At 42.1% G+C, this 16165-nt stretch overlaps 2 protein-coding genes across 5 annotated transcripts in view; one reads left to right on the top strand and one right to left on the bottom strand.

The window, feature by feature from the left end:
- Positions 1-159: 159 nt before the first annotated feature.
- MED4 (mediator complex subunit 4) lies at positions 160-7773 on the bottom strand. The gene is made up of 7 exons (XM_068128551.2): positions 7666-7773; positions 5917-5983; positions 5417-5587; positions 2141-2198; positions 1471-1557; positions 1200-1331; positions 160-904 (listed from the first exon to the last, which is right to left on the bottom strand). The coding sequence occupies exons 1-7, from the start codon at positions 7728-7730 to the stop codon at positions 726-728; spliced, it is 759 nt and encodes a 252-aa protein (XP_067984652.1). The 5' UTR covers positions 7731-7773; the 3' UTR covers positions 160-725.
- A 167-nt stretch (positions 7774-7940) lies between these two features.
- EIF4E2 (eukaryotic translation initiation factor 4E family member 2) overlaps positions 7941-16165 on the top strand; it is a 54345-nt gene continuing 46120 nt past the window's right edge. For 2 of the 4 annotated variants that reach the window (XM_078784701.1, XM_078784700.1), the window contains exons 1-2: positions 8127-8470; positions 8727-8817. In XM_078784701.1, coding sequence (XP_078640827.1) covers positions 8457-8470; positions 8727-8817 — 105 coding nt within the window. In that variant the 5' untranslated portion in view covers positions 8127-8456. Of the gene's footprint in view, positions 8471-8726; positions 8818-16165 lie in introns of all 4 variants that reach the window. The other 2 variants (XM_068128557.2, XM_078784702.1) reach the window with 2 other exon arrangements.

The raw sequence follows: 16165 nt of genomic DNA, 5'->3' as shown, positions 1-16165 counted from the left end.
GAAGATTGTCATGGGGACCGCAAGGCTAACCCCCGCTCAAGCAGGGAAAATGGCCTTAAAATGCCTGTTGTCGTTGTGTTGTTGTATCCGCCCACCAATATGTAACATATAAATTGACGTAATGAGAGAGGAGGAAGAAGAAGAATGGAAACGATGAAATAAACTTCAAAAATTGTATTTGAAAACTTTTTTGAAAGTCGTCAGCTCTTCTTGGTCCTGAAATACTTATCTACACATTGACAGGAATAAATTAGCCTCATTGCCCACAATGTCACCAACAAGAAAATTCATCAGGATATAAAGAAAAACGTCCGACAAGATGGTGCAGGGATACAACACTTAGCTTGGAGCTGTCTCGTCATCGGAATTAGATTCCTGACATGAAGTATCACAAAGTACGCCGTTCCTATCATAGATTCCCATCACAAAGCGGTGGATGTTAAGCATCCCATGGCATATTTACAAAAATAAATAAATAAATGTTTGGGCGGGTTATCATTGGAACCCTGAACAAATTACAAATTACTGCTCAAATCAATTCCAGTTGAATATCAGGCCTGACCAGACATTGTATGAAACACTTCAACAGTAGACCCCACAAATAAGGTGTGAATAACTGGGGCCATTAAAATAGTAGTAGTATCAAGAAAAAGGTTGATAGCACACACCGAACAAAAACATTCCAGAGTAAGTTAACACAAAGTCATGGATGTCGCGCTGAGCATTCAGTCAGAGTCTGAACTGCTGCTGCTCGAGTCAGTGGACATGACATCAACCTCATCCTCATTTTCCTTGTTGTGCCCAGCCAACTCCAGACCGACGTCTTGTCCAGTATTGCTCAGCATCCCCACTCCAAGTTCCCCACCGCTCCCCCACGTGCCCGGATATTGGGGGGTTAACACTTCTGCATCCAAACAGGAAAGGGTAAGGAAGAAGTAAGACTGGTGTGAAAATGAAATGCGATGTGGGATTGGTTGCACTGATATCAAGATCATTATAAAACTTTGAAGGCCTAAATGATGAGCATCTGCCCAAGTCAATCAGCACACCTCTTTTGTGCAAACCATAGCCATGCAAGTATTGCTCTTATGCAGATAAGAAAAGAAAATGGTTTGAAGACTAAAATAAATTGAATAGGTGAAGTTAAGCACGGACAGAGAGGAGAGAAGGAGGAGAGAGAGAGGAAGCAGCTAACAAACCAGGCAGGCGACCATCTGCTAGTGCATCCGTAGCAAGGTGACCATTCAGGCCACTGGTGTGCAAGTGACTCAGCTGGCCCAAAGTTCCACTACGCATCTCCAAATCAGTTGGGTATGGACGACGAGGATCACCTGCACAATTTCGCAGAATATTACTCCAAAAACAAAGTCCAATGAGTCAATAATTCATTTGTGTGTGAATAAAGAGGTATTCAAAATAAGAGTTTAATGAAGATTGGTTCAAGACAGAGCTCGTGCAATGGCAGCATACCTGGCATCCAGGCGAGAGGGGCAGCCACGGCATTGCTGGCACTAATGCGGTGAGCGTACTTTATCAACTCTTCAGACATCACAGAACCTGGGGAGTAGGAATAGAGTTTGACACCGTCCTGGATACAAGAATGAATGAATGAAATGAATGAATGAATGAATGATCGTTATAAGGCCATTTTTGCCCGCAACAGTGGGGGTTAGCCTTGTGGGCCCCATGACAATCATGGTTCCCTGTTTGAGGCAATGTTTTTATGGCCGGATACCCTTCCTGACGCCAACACTTAGTCGCCTTTTACGATGCACAGGGATACGGTGTACCTATTCTAAATCGGGGTACACACCGGGATCATTCATCCCAGCAAGGTGGTACTAAATTTGCCGACCTCGGAAGGATGACAGGCTGAGTCAACCCCCCTGGCGTGAATGCAGCGATCACCCGGGATTCAAACCCAGGATCCTAGGATCCCAAGCCAGAACCCTAACCACTAAGCCAACACCAGACTCCTGGATACAAGGATGAGCATTATTTCAAACAGATGATCGATTTGGGATGGCAAGTCAACTTTATGTGGGAATATGAGGCACAATTGCATAAATGTAAAGATAAGACCAATAAAAACGCATGTGGCAAAGCAACGTTTTGAGATATGTTATCATTATGCCATTACCTTTCTTTGCCTGTTCAATAGATTTCAATTTCTCTTTTGCCTGGTATACAGCAGTGGCCTGTAAAAGATTGAAAATGCAACTGACTGACAAGATGATAACGGTGTGATTACAAAAATACAAAACTAGAACAGCACTTGTAGAGCACACAGTCTCGCCTCACATGCTCATTCTGAACAAAAATACCATTTTAACTGAAGACGCTACTATTATATGGCCCATATACCCGTTTAACCATGCACCCTATTATGTCACATACATTGCCATTATCCGTAGCTTCACTGATTAATTATTTGGATATTAAGTGACCACTTCTGTGCACATTAAAGCTAAATTGCATCAATTAAGATGAATATGAAAAAAAAATTCAAACTATATTCCTCATGGTTAGTCATGATCGTCATGGGGACCGCAAGGCTAACCCCTGCTCTTGCAGGGAAAATGGCCTTAAAATGCCTGTTGTTGTTGTTGTATTCCTCATGGCTAGTCGATGGTATTTTTGAAGTTTCACATCGATCTGTTTTGCGGTTCTGAAGATTTTTTTTACACTTGTACTTTCAATCCAATTTGGCCACCAGACCACGTGACCAATGATGTCATGAATTTAATTCTTCACTCACATCGAGTCGTAGATCAGATATATGAAGTTTCAGATTTTTCAGACAAGGATTTTGATTCAACCAATTATCGCTGGAATAAAATTTGACCGACGACATCATTGTTATCACCCTGCATACCCCATGGGGAGTTGATGACATGTGCCAAGTTTCAGTTTTTTTAAATTCAGCTGTTTTGGAGAAGGTCTTCAATTGTTTTCCTTTAATCCAATATCGCTGCCATATCATGTGATCAATGATATCAAAGTTATCAATAAAATATTCTCCATTTGGAAGTTTTGCATCGATCAGACAAGCAGTTGCAGAGAAAAAAAAGTTTTAAAGTGAAAATAGATAGACGTGGACAAATACACATTGCAATAGGCATTGCAATAGTTTCGCATCGCCGTCGGGGCAAGGCAAACTATAGGGAAGCCGATGGCTTATCATCATAAATCCCCACACTTCCAACCTCAAGAAAAGTTGAAAATGGCAAAGAAATCCCACCAGGAATTCCCTAATATCAAATTTTTGTTAAATAATGTTCCCATTTTGTTCCCTGGAACCTCAAGTCCCCACCCACCTGGAGCATGAATCGGGAGTCAAATCAAACCAAAATCGTTCCATATTTCATGCGTTCCGAAATGTTGATTGCATATACAGGTTTCATTGAAAATGTTGAAAATGTGCCTGTAATTGCATTTTTCGGTACTTGACCTTTTGATCCCACCCAAAGCTGACAATACTCGACCATCTTCTTACCTAGTGGTGATCCTAACCACCAAATTTGGTGAATTCCTGCACAACAGTTTCGGAGATCCATTTTGAAGCCATTTACAAAGCACAAATGCAAAATAGCAAAATGTTAAGAAGTCCTCCCAATGCACACTCTACCACACCATATCCTTACCCACCAGCCTCTCCTCCAGAAACAAAATTGTGCAAATTCAGAGAAATCCATATTCATGAAAATGCACATCATTGGCAAAAGACAGTCATACAATGGGAGGGTCAAAAAGTACTTTCCCCTCCCCCAACAATGAAAGGATGGCCACACGGCAGCAAAGATTGATAAATATGATAGTGTTTTATATAAGGTTTCAATGATTTCTGATGTGATTTGAATAGAACTCATATATTACTAAAGAAAGAAGTGCGTGTGTTTGCGTGTGTTTGTGTGTGTGTGTGTGTCCATTATGCTTTATTCTAAAGGTTTCCTGCTGTCATGGAATTTGAAAAAGTACTCTTGGAAAGCTAATAATCGATTTACTTGGAATTTAGAATTCGTGTTTGTGTCATCAGTTTTAAAAGACCGTCTTTCAGGGATGGAAGAGGAAGAAGCGGGATCTTAAGTGTTGCGAGTTCAATGGTAAGACAGCAGAAACCCTTTTAAACAGGTTGGGGTGGGATTGTAATGTAACTCAACTTCCTGGTTATTGATGCAAACTAAACAAAAGTAACATAGGAAGCTATACATATTTTCATAACACAGTCATAATACGAAAAACTATTTTAAACTTCGCGAATGTGTCTTCAGAAATTGCTTCCTTTTGATGCGAGTGCCCATGTTGTTGGGGAGAATACTTGATGCTATTCTTCAGTCGTTTTCAAGTGAAGTGGAATACCTTCATAAAATACTCGGATTAAAATATTATTCCCCACACCTATTTTAGAATAAAGAGTTATGGATATGAAAGGAGCACACAACATTAAATACAGTATAGTAATACTTGAAGGAATAGAAAAATATATAATAAATAGCCCCAAATGTGCTGCTGGTCATCTCTTGAGGTTGAAATTCGGGGGAACCCCCATGGTGCCCCCCTGATCCAAAATCGAAATATTTATGACAGGGCAATCCTGCGGACCATGAATAGGAAGGGATGTATCACGTTTCAGAGCAATCGGTTGGTAAATAAGGGACAAGTAGGGATCCGATGTTTCAGGGGGTAACCCACACCGAGAGCCCCCCAATGATCCGAATTCAAAATGTACAAAATCGAAAAATCTAAGACCGAGCGATCCTGTGGACCATCGCGTAAAAGGTCGGTATTGTGTTTCAGAGAAATAATTTGGTAAATAAGGGACGAGTAGTGATCCAAAGTTTGGGGAAAGGGGGAGTAACGCCCCTCCTTGGAGCCCCCATGATCCAAAATTGAAAAATTGAAGACTGAGCCATTGTGTGGGCTACTGTTTTGTATTCATGTGTCAAGTTTCAGAACAATCAGCCAGGTGACAAGGGAGGCGTAGAAAAATAGCAAAAAGTTAATGGACGGACAGACTACCGGATGGACGGACATCCGTCCCGACCCATTTTAGAAGTTCATCTCTTCGAGAATCGAGAGGACATGACCGAAAAAGTACACGGAAACAATAAACAATCACCACATCCACAACGATAGCAAAAACAACGTTTTACCAACGATCCTTTTTGTTTTGCACATTTCAGTTCATTTTACATCCTAATTAAGATTCACAGATAGACATGCAATGTTTGTCAGGTGCAACATGCTCTCTTTTGATTAAACCCATCAGCAAAGTGACAGATAGGCAGGTCCAGTGTTTGTTAAAACTGAGATGTTTGAAAAGGAAACCTTAGGACTCCCTCATTTAATTGCCAGTTTTTCTCTGCTCACCAATTTCCAGAAATAAATATCAAAAGGAAAGACAAAGCAGCCTCACAAGGATATGTTCTGCATCCTTAAGTTGCCACTGCAGTTGTTGGATGGCCACATCATAGCGGTGTAGCTCTTCCTGCAGTCGTTCCACTTCCTGCTGTGCAGCGACCTGCCCCGATGCAACACCGAGCAGCTCTTGCAGCTCACTCTCTTTTGCGATTAGAAGTTCCATCACCTGGCCATGAGAAATGGGTTAGTCTGTCACTTCACTAACTCCATCCACATAGCCTGATATTTTCATTTGTGGAATTTATCACAAGGACTCATTGCCCCCCCATCTGACAATCGTCAATAATCCTTGTATCCACCGCAAGTGTTACTTCGGTACCTTTCATGGCAAATCCCCTCTTTTTTAGAAATATGACTCGAGAAGTGAGGGTACCCCAAAGCCAATAAAAGGCGTCATACTACGGATGTTAGGGCCATCTCCCTAGACATAATTTGAGCTTTAGACATTATGGTATCCTGCACTGCAATTGTTCTTCAGCTCCCGATTGATCTTACCTGCACTTCTTCACCTGGCTGGTTTGACTTTTGTGCTCTTGATACGGCAAGAATTTCCACCAACTCCCTGCAGAAAGAAAAATATTTCAAGATTTTCAAGAAAGCACACTCCATTTCTAAATCACAAAAAAAGTAAACGTGAAACACAAAGCAAATCAGCCCTCTTGCATATTAAAAATCTGTATGAATATTCCGATTGTCTGTATCTCATATTTATCTCCTCTCTCACCACTTCGCGCATTATCACCACGCTCCATTGGCATAATTAACAATGTCCTACAATTCTTCTTGCGGAATCCGAATTTACTTCCAACTCCCTTTATTTCGTTCAGCTGGGTAGAAAGTAAACTCGTCTAAATGTTCTCAATATCAGATGTCACTGTATTCAGGGGGCGCTTCAAGCACAACCATCACAGGATTGCCTTTTGCTGTCATTACACAGGGTGGCTGCAAAGTCCCTTTGCGATGAAGCTACTGCACATCTGTACGTTGTCCTCCAAAGTTTTGTTGTGATTCATGAATGGGAAAACGCCCCTAGAGTGCTTCTGCAAACAGCCTCACGTGTATCCAAGTCCTTATCACTGAGGTTATCGATGCGTCCAGGCTGAAATACTATCAGCCCAAGATCCTTTTCATTATTCTCAATGTTGAACGAGGAATGCCTAATTCTGAATAACTCCACGTTGATTTCTGTAGCGATCTTGACATGTTATCCACATGATCCCGACATGATGTTGGATGCCCAGAACGCTTTGTGTCAAGAACACTCCCCATTGAGAAGTCAGTAATGCTTCACGTGAGGGACAGACTTCATCAAACTTTGCGAAAATCACTCTCTTGTGTCTTCATAACTTGTGGAGTGTTACACGACCAAGCAGCTTGCCGTTGCTTACTAAGCCAACCGTTGCTCATTAACCATTTCGTTTGAGAGCTTGCTTGAGTGCATAAGCCTCTTGGCGAATGCTCAACAAGCTTAGTACCTCCAGCAATGAAGGTAGACAGAGCTTGTGTTAACTCCTGTCTGTTTATCTGTAACAAGGATATCTCAAAAAGTTATTGACGGATTTGGACGAAATTTGGTGGACAGGTTGTATGTGTGACAAGGACGAATTGATTGAATTTTGGTGAAGATCCGGATCTGCATCCGGATACGAGAATTATTTAATTTAATTAAAGTGATTCTTCACCATTGAGTGATAAGGCCAAAAACGATATATGGCATGATATTTCAAAAAGTTGTGGACGGATTATGACAAAACTTGGTGGATGAGTTGTGTAGGTGATAAGAATAAGCCGATTAGATCTTTGTTCAGGTCTGAATCCAGATCCGACCTATCAGTGCGATACAAAATGTAAACCGTTCAGCCTGGCGAATGTGTGCGCTCTACCGAATGCTGGTCTAAATAAAATGCGCAAAACTTTATACTGTCGTTTAATTCTGGAAGCAATGCAATCGTATTAAGCAATAATGAGGTAATCAAAATGCTTAATAACGATAACAAGCCATTATTATTGATTGAAAACGGTACCACATACATATTGTGTTATTCCCACGTAGTCCGGGTAAGACAGTTCCACGTCGTGTTATTCCCATCATCGCTAGTTAATGACGACAGACTGTTTATATTAAACGTATTACTATTACAAAGGGCAAATTAATCACAATACTCATGTCTCTAGCTTCAAAAGAGGAAATCAGACGAAACACTTAACATCATCAACAAACAACATGCTATCAAACAATTATACTTGGAAAGAATCTCTATGTCGTCGAGCACCCCTTCCAAACGAACGCGAGTGCTGGAAGCCGCCATGTTGCCACTCCTACGGAGAGCGCTTGCCGCTTGATGAGCAACGAGTTGTAGTTGTTGTTGTTGTTTTATTATCCCTTCTGAATTGGCAAATTCCAATCCTTATAAGAGCCGAAATCTGTTTCTAAATTCATTAGTCACTATGTTTATGCTTTTATTCAGGTATTTATTTTCATTAACATTTTAAATAATACTGCAATATTTAAATGCAATGTCTTTCAAGGAAAACCAAAGCGTGGTGTATATAAATGCCCGCGCTTTCGTGATGCAGTGATTTTTCCGTTTATATAATTTGATCATTCGCAGAAAAAGTTTTCTAAATTTTAATACGTCAGAGCATTGTAATGGTTTGTTTGCCATATAAAAGAAAAAATTGAGCTTGCTCAACAATATCAATATGCTTTTGAAAAATCGAACAGTAACGCTCGTCACGTGACCTAGATTTTGTGACTTTTTTTCCTTGTCACAAAGTGGCAGATTCACGTGTCTTGTTCGGTTTCCAATTCTGTCTCGTCCTATGGGTTTCGTTAACCTTTAAATATTTTCCTTCCGGTCGCGTAGTTACCTCAGCGAGATTTGAAAAGCTGTCGGTGAGGCAAAAGAGCAGGTTCCAGTGTGGCGAGCGCTTAATAAACCCTTGGGCCGTGCCCGTAACATCTTCACTCGACATCGATGTGTGTCTGATTGTGGGGCTCGCGTGTTCTCGTTCCCCGTAGCCCCACAGCTACCATGAACGACTGCAGGTAACCGAGTGTGCGGCCGGCAGGTGCTGAAGATTCGTGTTTCTCACACTAGTTGTGTCTTGTTGATTAGATAACGACGCAACACTGTTGTAACGTGGATTATATAAGAGTTCCACGAGAAGATTAAACATATTGTTCGTTTTTCTTTTTTGCCTTCTGTGGTGGAATGTTGTGAGAGGATGCTTTGATGTAATATCGATATTATTTTTATTTATGGACCCCCACCCCTTCAACCCCTTTATGTTGCCTGAAACAGATTAAAAAATGATATTGGACTTGACCATGAGGGCAATGAAGACATTATTGTGCAGAAAGACAACGAGGAGGAAAAATCTGCTGATAAAAAGGTGAAAAATGTTTGATTGTAATTTTCTGTTGTAAAGTTAGGTCAGTAATATTAATAACCTGTGTTTTGGGGGCGTTCCTATAACTATAAGTATAAGTGACCTCATTAAATGTTGCTGTGGTCATCGGCCTGCTGAGAAAATGTCACGTACACAAACAAGAAGGTGGATACCTGGAGACCGAATAGGTTTCCGTTCCATTTCCTGAAACCCAGATATGCAGGTGACAACCATAACACACGCACATACACGCACACGCGGATGTAAAACCAAGTCCCGCTTTGTGGGTGGACGGGCTCATGAGCCCTTATTTCATTCATTCAAAGCTCTTTTTAACCACTGACTGACTGATATTAATGTTCGGTACCTTCCAGCTGTCGTAGAAAGCTGAAATTTGGTGGGCCGACGGACGACGAAGCCGGTACACTGGGAAAAAAAATCGCAGAACCGTCAGAACGTGTCCGTAAATGAAAAAAATCGTTACAAAAAAACCATGAACTCGTCCGTTAAAAAATAATAATAATAAAACCTCAATCTATAACTAGCATTTGAAAATTGTAATTTCTATAGCTGTAAACTGTGAAATAAACATAACTAGAACTGCCACTTTACAACTGCTGGCAGTGATGACTGGTTTCCTCCGCCTTCCCGCTTTCATACAACCCCCCTTTCATTGGACTGCTTTGATACAACCCCCCTTGGATACAACTCCGATACACACAGACACACACACACACACACACACACACAAACACACACACACACACACACATCCCCCCCCCCCCTCCAAACACACACACATATCCCCCCCTCCCCACACACACACATACACACACACACATACACACACCCCCCCACACACACACACACACATCCCCCCCCCCTCCACACACACATACACACCCCCACACACATACACCCCCCCACCCCGCCCCCCCCACCCCCCCCCCCCCACACACCCCCTCCCCCACACACACACACATCCCCACATACACACACACACACACACACACACATACATACACACACCCCCCCACACACACACACACACACATCCCCCCCCCCTCCACACACACATACACACCCCCACACACATACACCCCCCCACCCCCCCCCCCCACACACACACCCCCCTCCCCCACACACACACACATCCCCCCCCCCCCCCACACACACACACACACACATCCACACACTTTATAACGACCCCGCTTTCACATTATTATTATTTTTCTCCATCAATTTATCCCTTGATGATGCTCAAGAAATTTCATCCTGATCGGTTGAAGTTTTGTACTTGTCGAATTATGACGTCATAATGGAGGCACCTATGACATCATCATTGACATATGTTATTCTGCATGGAGAGTTCTTTGCAATGAGTCCTGTCTCAATTATTTCTGTGCAGCGGCTTTTGAGATATGGAGGTGCAAAGTTTTTCGGTTTTTCCAATATGGCGCCCGTACCACGTGACCTGTAACGTCATAATTACCATTAAAATATTCTACAGGCCGAGTCCCTCTTATGGTGAAAATTTGCTCTCAATCGGTCCAATTATTGCAGAGGAAATGGTTTTTAAAGGAAATAATTCTGAAAAATGGCAGTAGCACATTGAGTCACATGGCCTGCTAAGAAAAAATATTGCGTTTCTTCTTCTTTCAACAATAAAGACTTCTAGCTTCGAGACCGTACAACCAATCATGTTGAAATTTTACACACTTGTTCCGCTTGAGATCTACAATGTATTAAAAATTCATGTCGATCAATGCAGTGGTTCAAGAGTTAGAAGCTTTTTAGGATTATCCTTCAATTATTATTTATTGCGGCCAAACCATGTGACTTATCAAAACGTCTCAAGTATTATTTATACTTTCCCCCATGGGGAACATTTGTGTAAAGTTTCCACTCGATATCTTCAAATTATGGAGAAGGTAGCATTTTTAGTTTATGCTTAAAAACGTCATAACTCTGAAACCATGTGAAGCATGACATCATGATGGTTGAACTTTTTGTTTGTCATGGGTATGCGATTATGCATGCCAAGATTGGGCTTGATCTGTTCAGCCGTTGCGGAGAAAAAGGGGTTTTCGTGTTTTTCACGAAAAACAATATGGCGGCAGAACCATGTGACGTATGACTTCGAAAATTTTAGCATTTTGAGTTTTTTTTAAACTAAGGATATGGGGGAAAAAAATCATTTTCGTGGGAGCAAGGGATCTGTTTGACGAATTCTAACCTCTTAACATTAGCATTTTTAATATACTAAATAAACATGTTTTTTGGTCCCATTGCAGAGTTCTTTAGAATGAGCCATTACTCAATTTTTTCCATTGAGCCGTTTCGGAGATATAGAGGGGCAAATTTGAAGGTGTTTTCCAAGATGGCGCCCATACCATGTTACCTATGACGTCATAATTAGCATAAAAATTTTATACGTGCCTAGCCGATCATTTGATGGAAATTTCCTGTCAATCCGACTAGCGGTTGCTGAGAAACTTAATTTTAAAGTTTTCGGAGGTGCAAAAAAAAAGGATGGAGGAATAAGAAAAAAAAGAAAACTCTAAGAATAATAATAGGTTACCTCTACATTACATGTTACCTCTACACTACATTACATGTAGAGGAAACCTAATAATCCGTCCATAAAGGGGGAAAAAAATGAAAGCGTCCTTGAATGAATTTACCTAAGAAACCGTAAAAGCATCATCATCATTCGACATCGGCATAAGCCCGTGGTCGCCTCCTCAAATTATACAACACCGGAACCACTACCGCCGTTTTCGACACGACTGGTCTTTCCAGCGCTGCCACTTTACGTTCAGTGATAATGCATCTTGACCCGTCTCGGATGTTGTCAACCCAACGCATTTTTGGTCGGCCTACCGAGCGAGACATCCCTCCGGAAAACCATCCACGACAGCTGCTGCCATTCCACCGTGCCAAATCACATGGCCCAGCCATGCTGCCTTACGCTCCATCACATTGCTACTGCTGAGACACCATCGGTCACCGATCATCTCCATTAGACTCTCGTTTGTAACACTGTCGTGCTACTTGATGTTAAGCAGGTATCTCCAGTTAGTTTGGCTGAAGCCGTCTAACCGCCTGATGTGGGTTCCCTTTAATGACAAGGTGGCGGCACCACCGTTCAGTACTCTTGACTTGATTAGTGCATGTGCAAGCTGTGCCTTTGTTTGTAAGCTGACATGGGTAGAATGCAGGTATTTACACTGCCAATGTGTGGATTTACCCATACCGATCCGCATTCACATTTCCTTGCTGTCATATAGAGTGTGGTTGATAAACACAACCAGGTACTTGAAAGATGTGATGCGGGGTATTGGTATCGGGCGGTATGTGATAGTATTGTCATCCCTTGTTGGCTGGACAACCATGTATTCTCTCTTGCCAGTATGGATGACTAACCCATACCCATCTGATATGTCACCCAAGACAGCAAGCATCTCTTCTGCATCAGCTCTGCATACCCCCGTCATCACCAGTTCATCGGCGTATCTGATCTCCTTTAAGGAGATGCCACTTATATCTGGTGCCCTTAGATGTGCTGTGCACTCGTACCACTCTCACATGAGACACTCAGTGTAGAGGCTGAAGAGTGTAGGGGACAATGGACAGCCTTGTCGTACTCCGACTGGCGTCTCAAACTCTGCTGTCACCCGGCCTTTCCAACGGAGCTGACCATTTGAGTTGATGGAGAGATCCTCAAGCAGTCTCATCACATCCTCTTCTATACCAAGATCCCGCAGTTTCACAAACAGTAGTGCGTGGTTCACATCGGCAAATGCCTTCTTACAGTCAACAACAACTGTTCACCATCATCTATCATTCCCCCATCCAAAACCTTAATCTTTTCTACCCCCGTTAATACACCCCAAATCCACCTTTTTTCAAATTCCGTTTTCTTTCCTGAAAGTCCTAGTAGTGTCCATTTGTTTATCCCGTGTACCCTGCCCCCAGCCCTCTTTCTTCCACAGATCTCCTGATGTCCCTGTTCTCTACTGTTGTACTTCCCTCTCTCCCCCTCTTGTCTCCCGCTCCCTTTATTATATGTTCTATGTGTTAGCTCTTACATGAGCCTCGACTTGGTATACAAAAACAAAGACCAGGTGGAGAGGGTTTTGCCTGCGTAGTAAGCTTCAGCTACACACTTCAGAGGGTAGATCGCATCAGTGGAGCCCTTGCCACTTGCAAAGCCACATTGGGTATTTCTCACTTCTATGCTGGTGGTTCTTTCCAGTCTGTGTTGACACACATTGAGAATGATCTTACTTGCATGGCTGATTAGTGCAAGCATTCTATAATTGCCACACAGACCTCTATCGTTATTTTTGTGTAAAGCAATATACACTGACTTTGTCATCGGCAGTGGCCACTTTCCAGTGTTCCAGATGTTACACATTGCCTTGTGGAGGGCTTTAAATACTTCTGGGTCCTGTGCCGCAGCTTTAATAGCTTCCGACGTGACATCATCAACTCCGGTAGCCTTATGGTTTCTCAGTGCCTGAATACCTTTCTTAGTTTCTTCCAGTGTGTGTGGATTTCGTTCATCCTTAGTTGTGTGCTGAGGTGGACGAGACCAGTTGGACTCAAATAGCTCCTCAGAATATTGATGCCAACGCTGTATTTCTTCCTCGACTCTCTCCAATACCAAGCCGTTTGCATCTTTGATGTTCACCATAGGGGCACAGGATTTCTGAAGAAGAACATCAGCTGTTTTGAACGGAGTTCTGGAATTGTGATCACGGTATGCTTGGTTCATTGTGTTGATATTTGCCACCGACTTTTCGTCAAGATCCTTCTGACATGCTTGTTTGACCTCGTTCCTCAGACCTGTGCATTCTGGAGTGCCTACAGCCTGCCTCTTTCGCTCAACTAGTTGAAGTGTTGTTGGACAAATAGGGCTGTTTCCTCTGAGACTGAGAATTGGATCTTGAGGAGAGAGAGTGTTCTACAAAATAGCGCAAAACTTGGTCATTATAACATCGTGCCAATGGAGATATGTTCCCAACATCATAATAGTTTATCGATAAACGTGATTTGACAGCTTCCTTGGGTATCACTATCAAGTATACAGATGCTATGAAAACGTTTCATTGTTAATGTGGAGACATTATTAACAAATAAACATGAAAATAAATGAATGAGACAGGCTTTGGCTCATCCATCGCTGAAGCCGCTAGTTTCTTCATAAGAAAGCTATCGAGGGTTGTTTATTTGCCCTTTCTCTTCCTCTCAACAAGCATCTGTTCATACACTGAGAAATGTTGCAAAAGACCTCTTCACTGCTGTGCTGCACTCCATATCCGGGTAACCTTCCGAGATACCCTGAATCAATGATCTCGCACAACTTCCGACAACACTCTTTTAACGTTTTGGTGCTTAGGAATTGCTCCGGTTCACTGTCTTCATATTCACTGTCTTGCTTGGCACGGCACTCCTCTAGCTCCTGCAGCTCATCATTTGTCAAGCTTGCCCCGTGTTGTGCGAGTAGCTCCTCAACATCATCGGCATTAACATCCTCGAGACCAGCTTCGTTAGGTTGCTGGACAATCTTCTGAGTGACAGCTTTTTCTACCTCAAACCAGTGAACTTGTGACAGGCCTCCACCCACATGTTCTGTCACGCGAAGTTCATCGCAGTGACAGTTACTTCCCCCAAGCTTTGCTGATGTTATCCACTGCATTCTAGATGTTAGAATTTTTCCAAAATGCCTTGATTAAAACCTGATCAGGACCATCTGTTGCCTTGAAAAGCTACTTTTAAAAATGTATTAATAAATAATAATAATAATGATAACTAGAACGCCACTCAGTAGGGCGCATACTCCAGCAGTGGGTCAAGTTGGAATAGTACGATTTCACAAAAGTTTGAGGGAGTAGTTCAGTGACGACACAAGACAAGACAACACAAGACAGACACTGCACAGATATATATATATATATATATATATATATATATATATATATATATGTATATATATATATAACTGTAAGAAATAGTAGAAACTCCAAAGTACGAGCAGGGCGTCTCATTTGTATTGAATATATAATCGTTAGATTAAATAAGACGCGGACGTAGCTTCAGGACGTCGATCTTTAATTGTCGACAAGCTTTCGACCAACAAAGGTCTTCTTCTGAGTCAGCCCCAACTTCCGTTGAACTTGGGGCTGACTCAGAAGAAGACCTTTGTTGGTCGAAAGCTTGTCGACAATTAAAGATCGACGTCCTGAAGCTACGTCCGCGTCTTATTTAATCTAACGATTATATATATATATATATATATTTGTATATATATATATATATATATATATATATATATATATATATTATATATATATATATATATATATATATATATATATATATATATATATATATATATTTATATATATATATATATATATATATATATATATATATATATATATATATATATATATATATATATATATATATATATATATATATATATATATATATATATATATATATATATATATATATTGTTACGGACCGCGGATAAGATGTTGATTTGCCGAGCGGATAGCACCGCGGCCCTAACAGTTACCCCGACTAACCCGATTCCTGAACGTTGGCTGAATCGCGCCACAGATATTCAATGGGGAAAAGACTAAAGCAAAGGATGTGAAGAAGAAGAAAGACAAAGGGTAAGGAATACAAATATAATTTATTTACTATTTACAGGACCAAAAAAACCAAGGAGAAGGAAAGATAATAAAATAATATACAGAAGAAATCAGAGACACAGTGCAATGCTAGCTTACCTACAGTCTTAATTAATACCCTGGGACAGAACAAACAAAAGACAGACTCACGCGGGGAATGATGACAGGAATGGCAGGAGGTGGATGGCTGGAGGGGGAGGAAGGTCCAACTGGAACCGCAGCACGGTCGGGTCGGGGATGAGCAGCCGCCGCCCTCTCTCGATCGGCGCGTTTAGCAGCCGCTGTTCCTTCGCGGCCCCGCTCAAAACTGCCGTCAAGGCCCCGAAGCTGCTGGGGCTGAAGCTGCTGTGGCTGAAGCTGCAGTGGCTGAAACTGCTGTGGCTGAAGCTGCTGTGGCTGAAGCTGCGGTGGCTGAAACTGCTGTGGCTGAAGCTGCGGTGGCTGAAACTGCGGTGGCTGAAGCTGCTCTTTCAGGGATCCCTTACTCAACTCTTTTCTGGGCGTCGGGGCCGCGGGTTATATAGGGCCACACCCTCGAACCTTCGCGAACCTCCCCGAGCGTTCTCTCTCCGCCCTCTCAAGCCAAACCCCTTGTACTTGGTTGGTTGTTCGGGGCTGGCTCACTCCTCCTCTCTATGACGATG

Source organism: Myxine glutinosa, chromosome 9, assembly GCF_964187855.1.
Source record: "Myxine glutinosa chromosome 9, kmMyxGlut1.1, whole genome shotgun sequence".
NCBI classification, from domain to species: Eukaryota; Metazoa; Chordata; class Myxini; order Myxiniformes; family Myxinidae; genus Myxine; species Myxine glutinosa.
Note: the sequence above shows the minus strand (reverse complement) of the source record. Positions and strands in the feature narration are given on the sequence as shown.

Coding starts and splice junctions, on each gene's coding strand:
- MED4 (XM_068128551.2), bottom strand. CDS start 7,730: ATGGCGGCTTCCAGCACTCGCGTTCGTTTGGAAGGGGTGCTCGACGAC. Junction 1,558..2,140: donor TATTGAACAGGCAAAGAAAG/GTAATGGCATAA, acceptor CCTACTCCCCAG/GTTCTGTGATGTCTGAAGAG. Junction 905..1,199: donor AGCAGATGGTCGCCTGCCTG/GTTTGTTAGCTG, acceptor GTTTGGATGCAG/AAGTGTTAACCCCCCAATAT.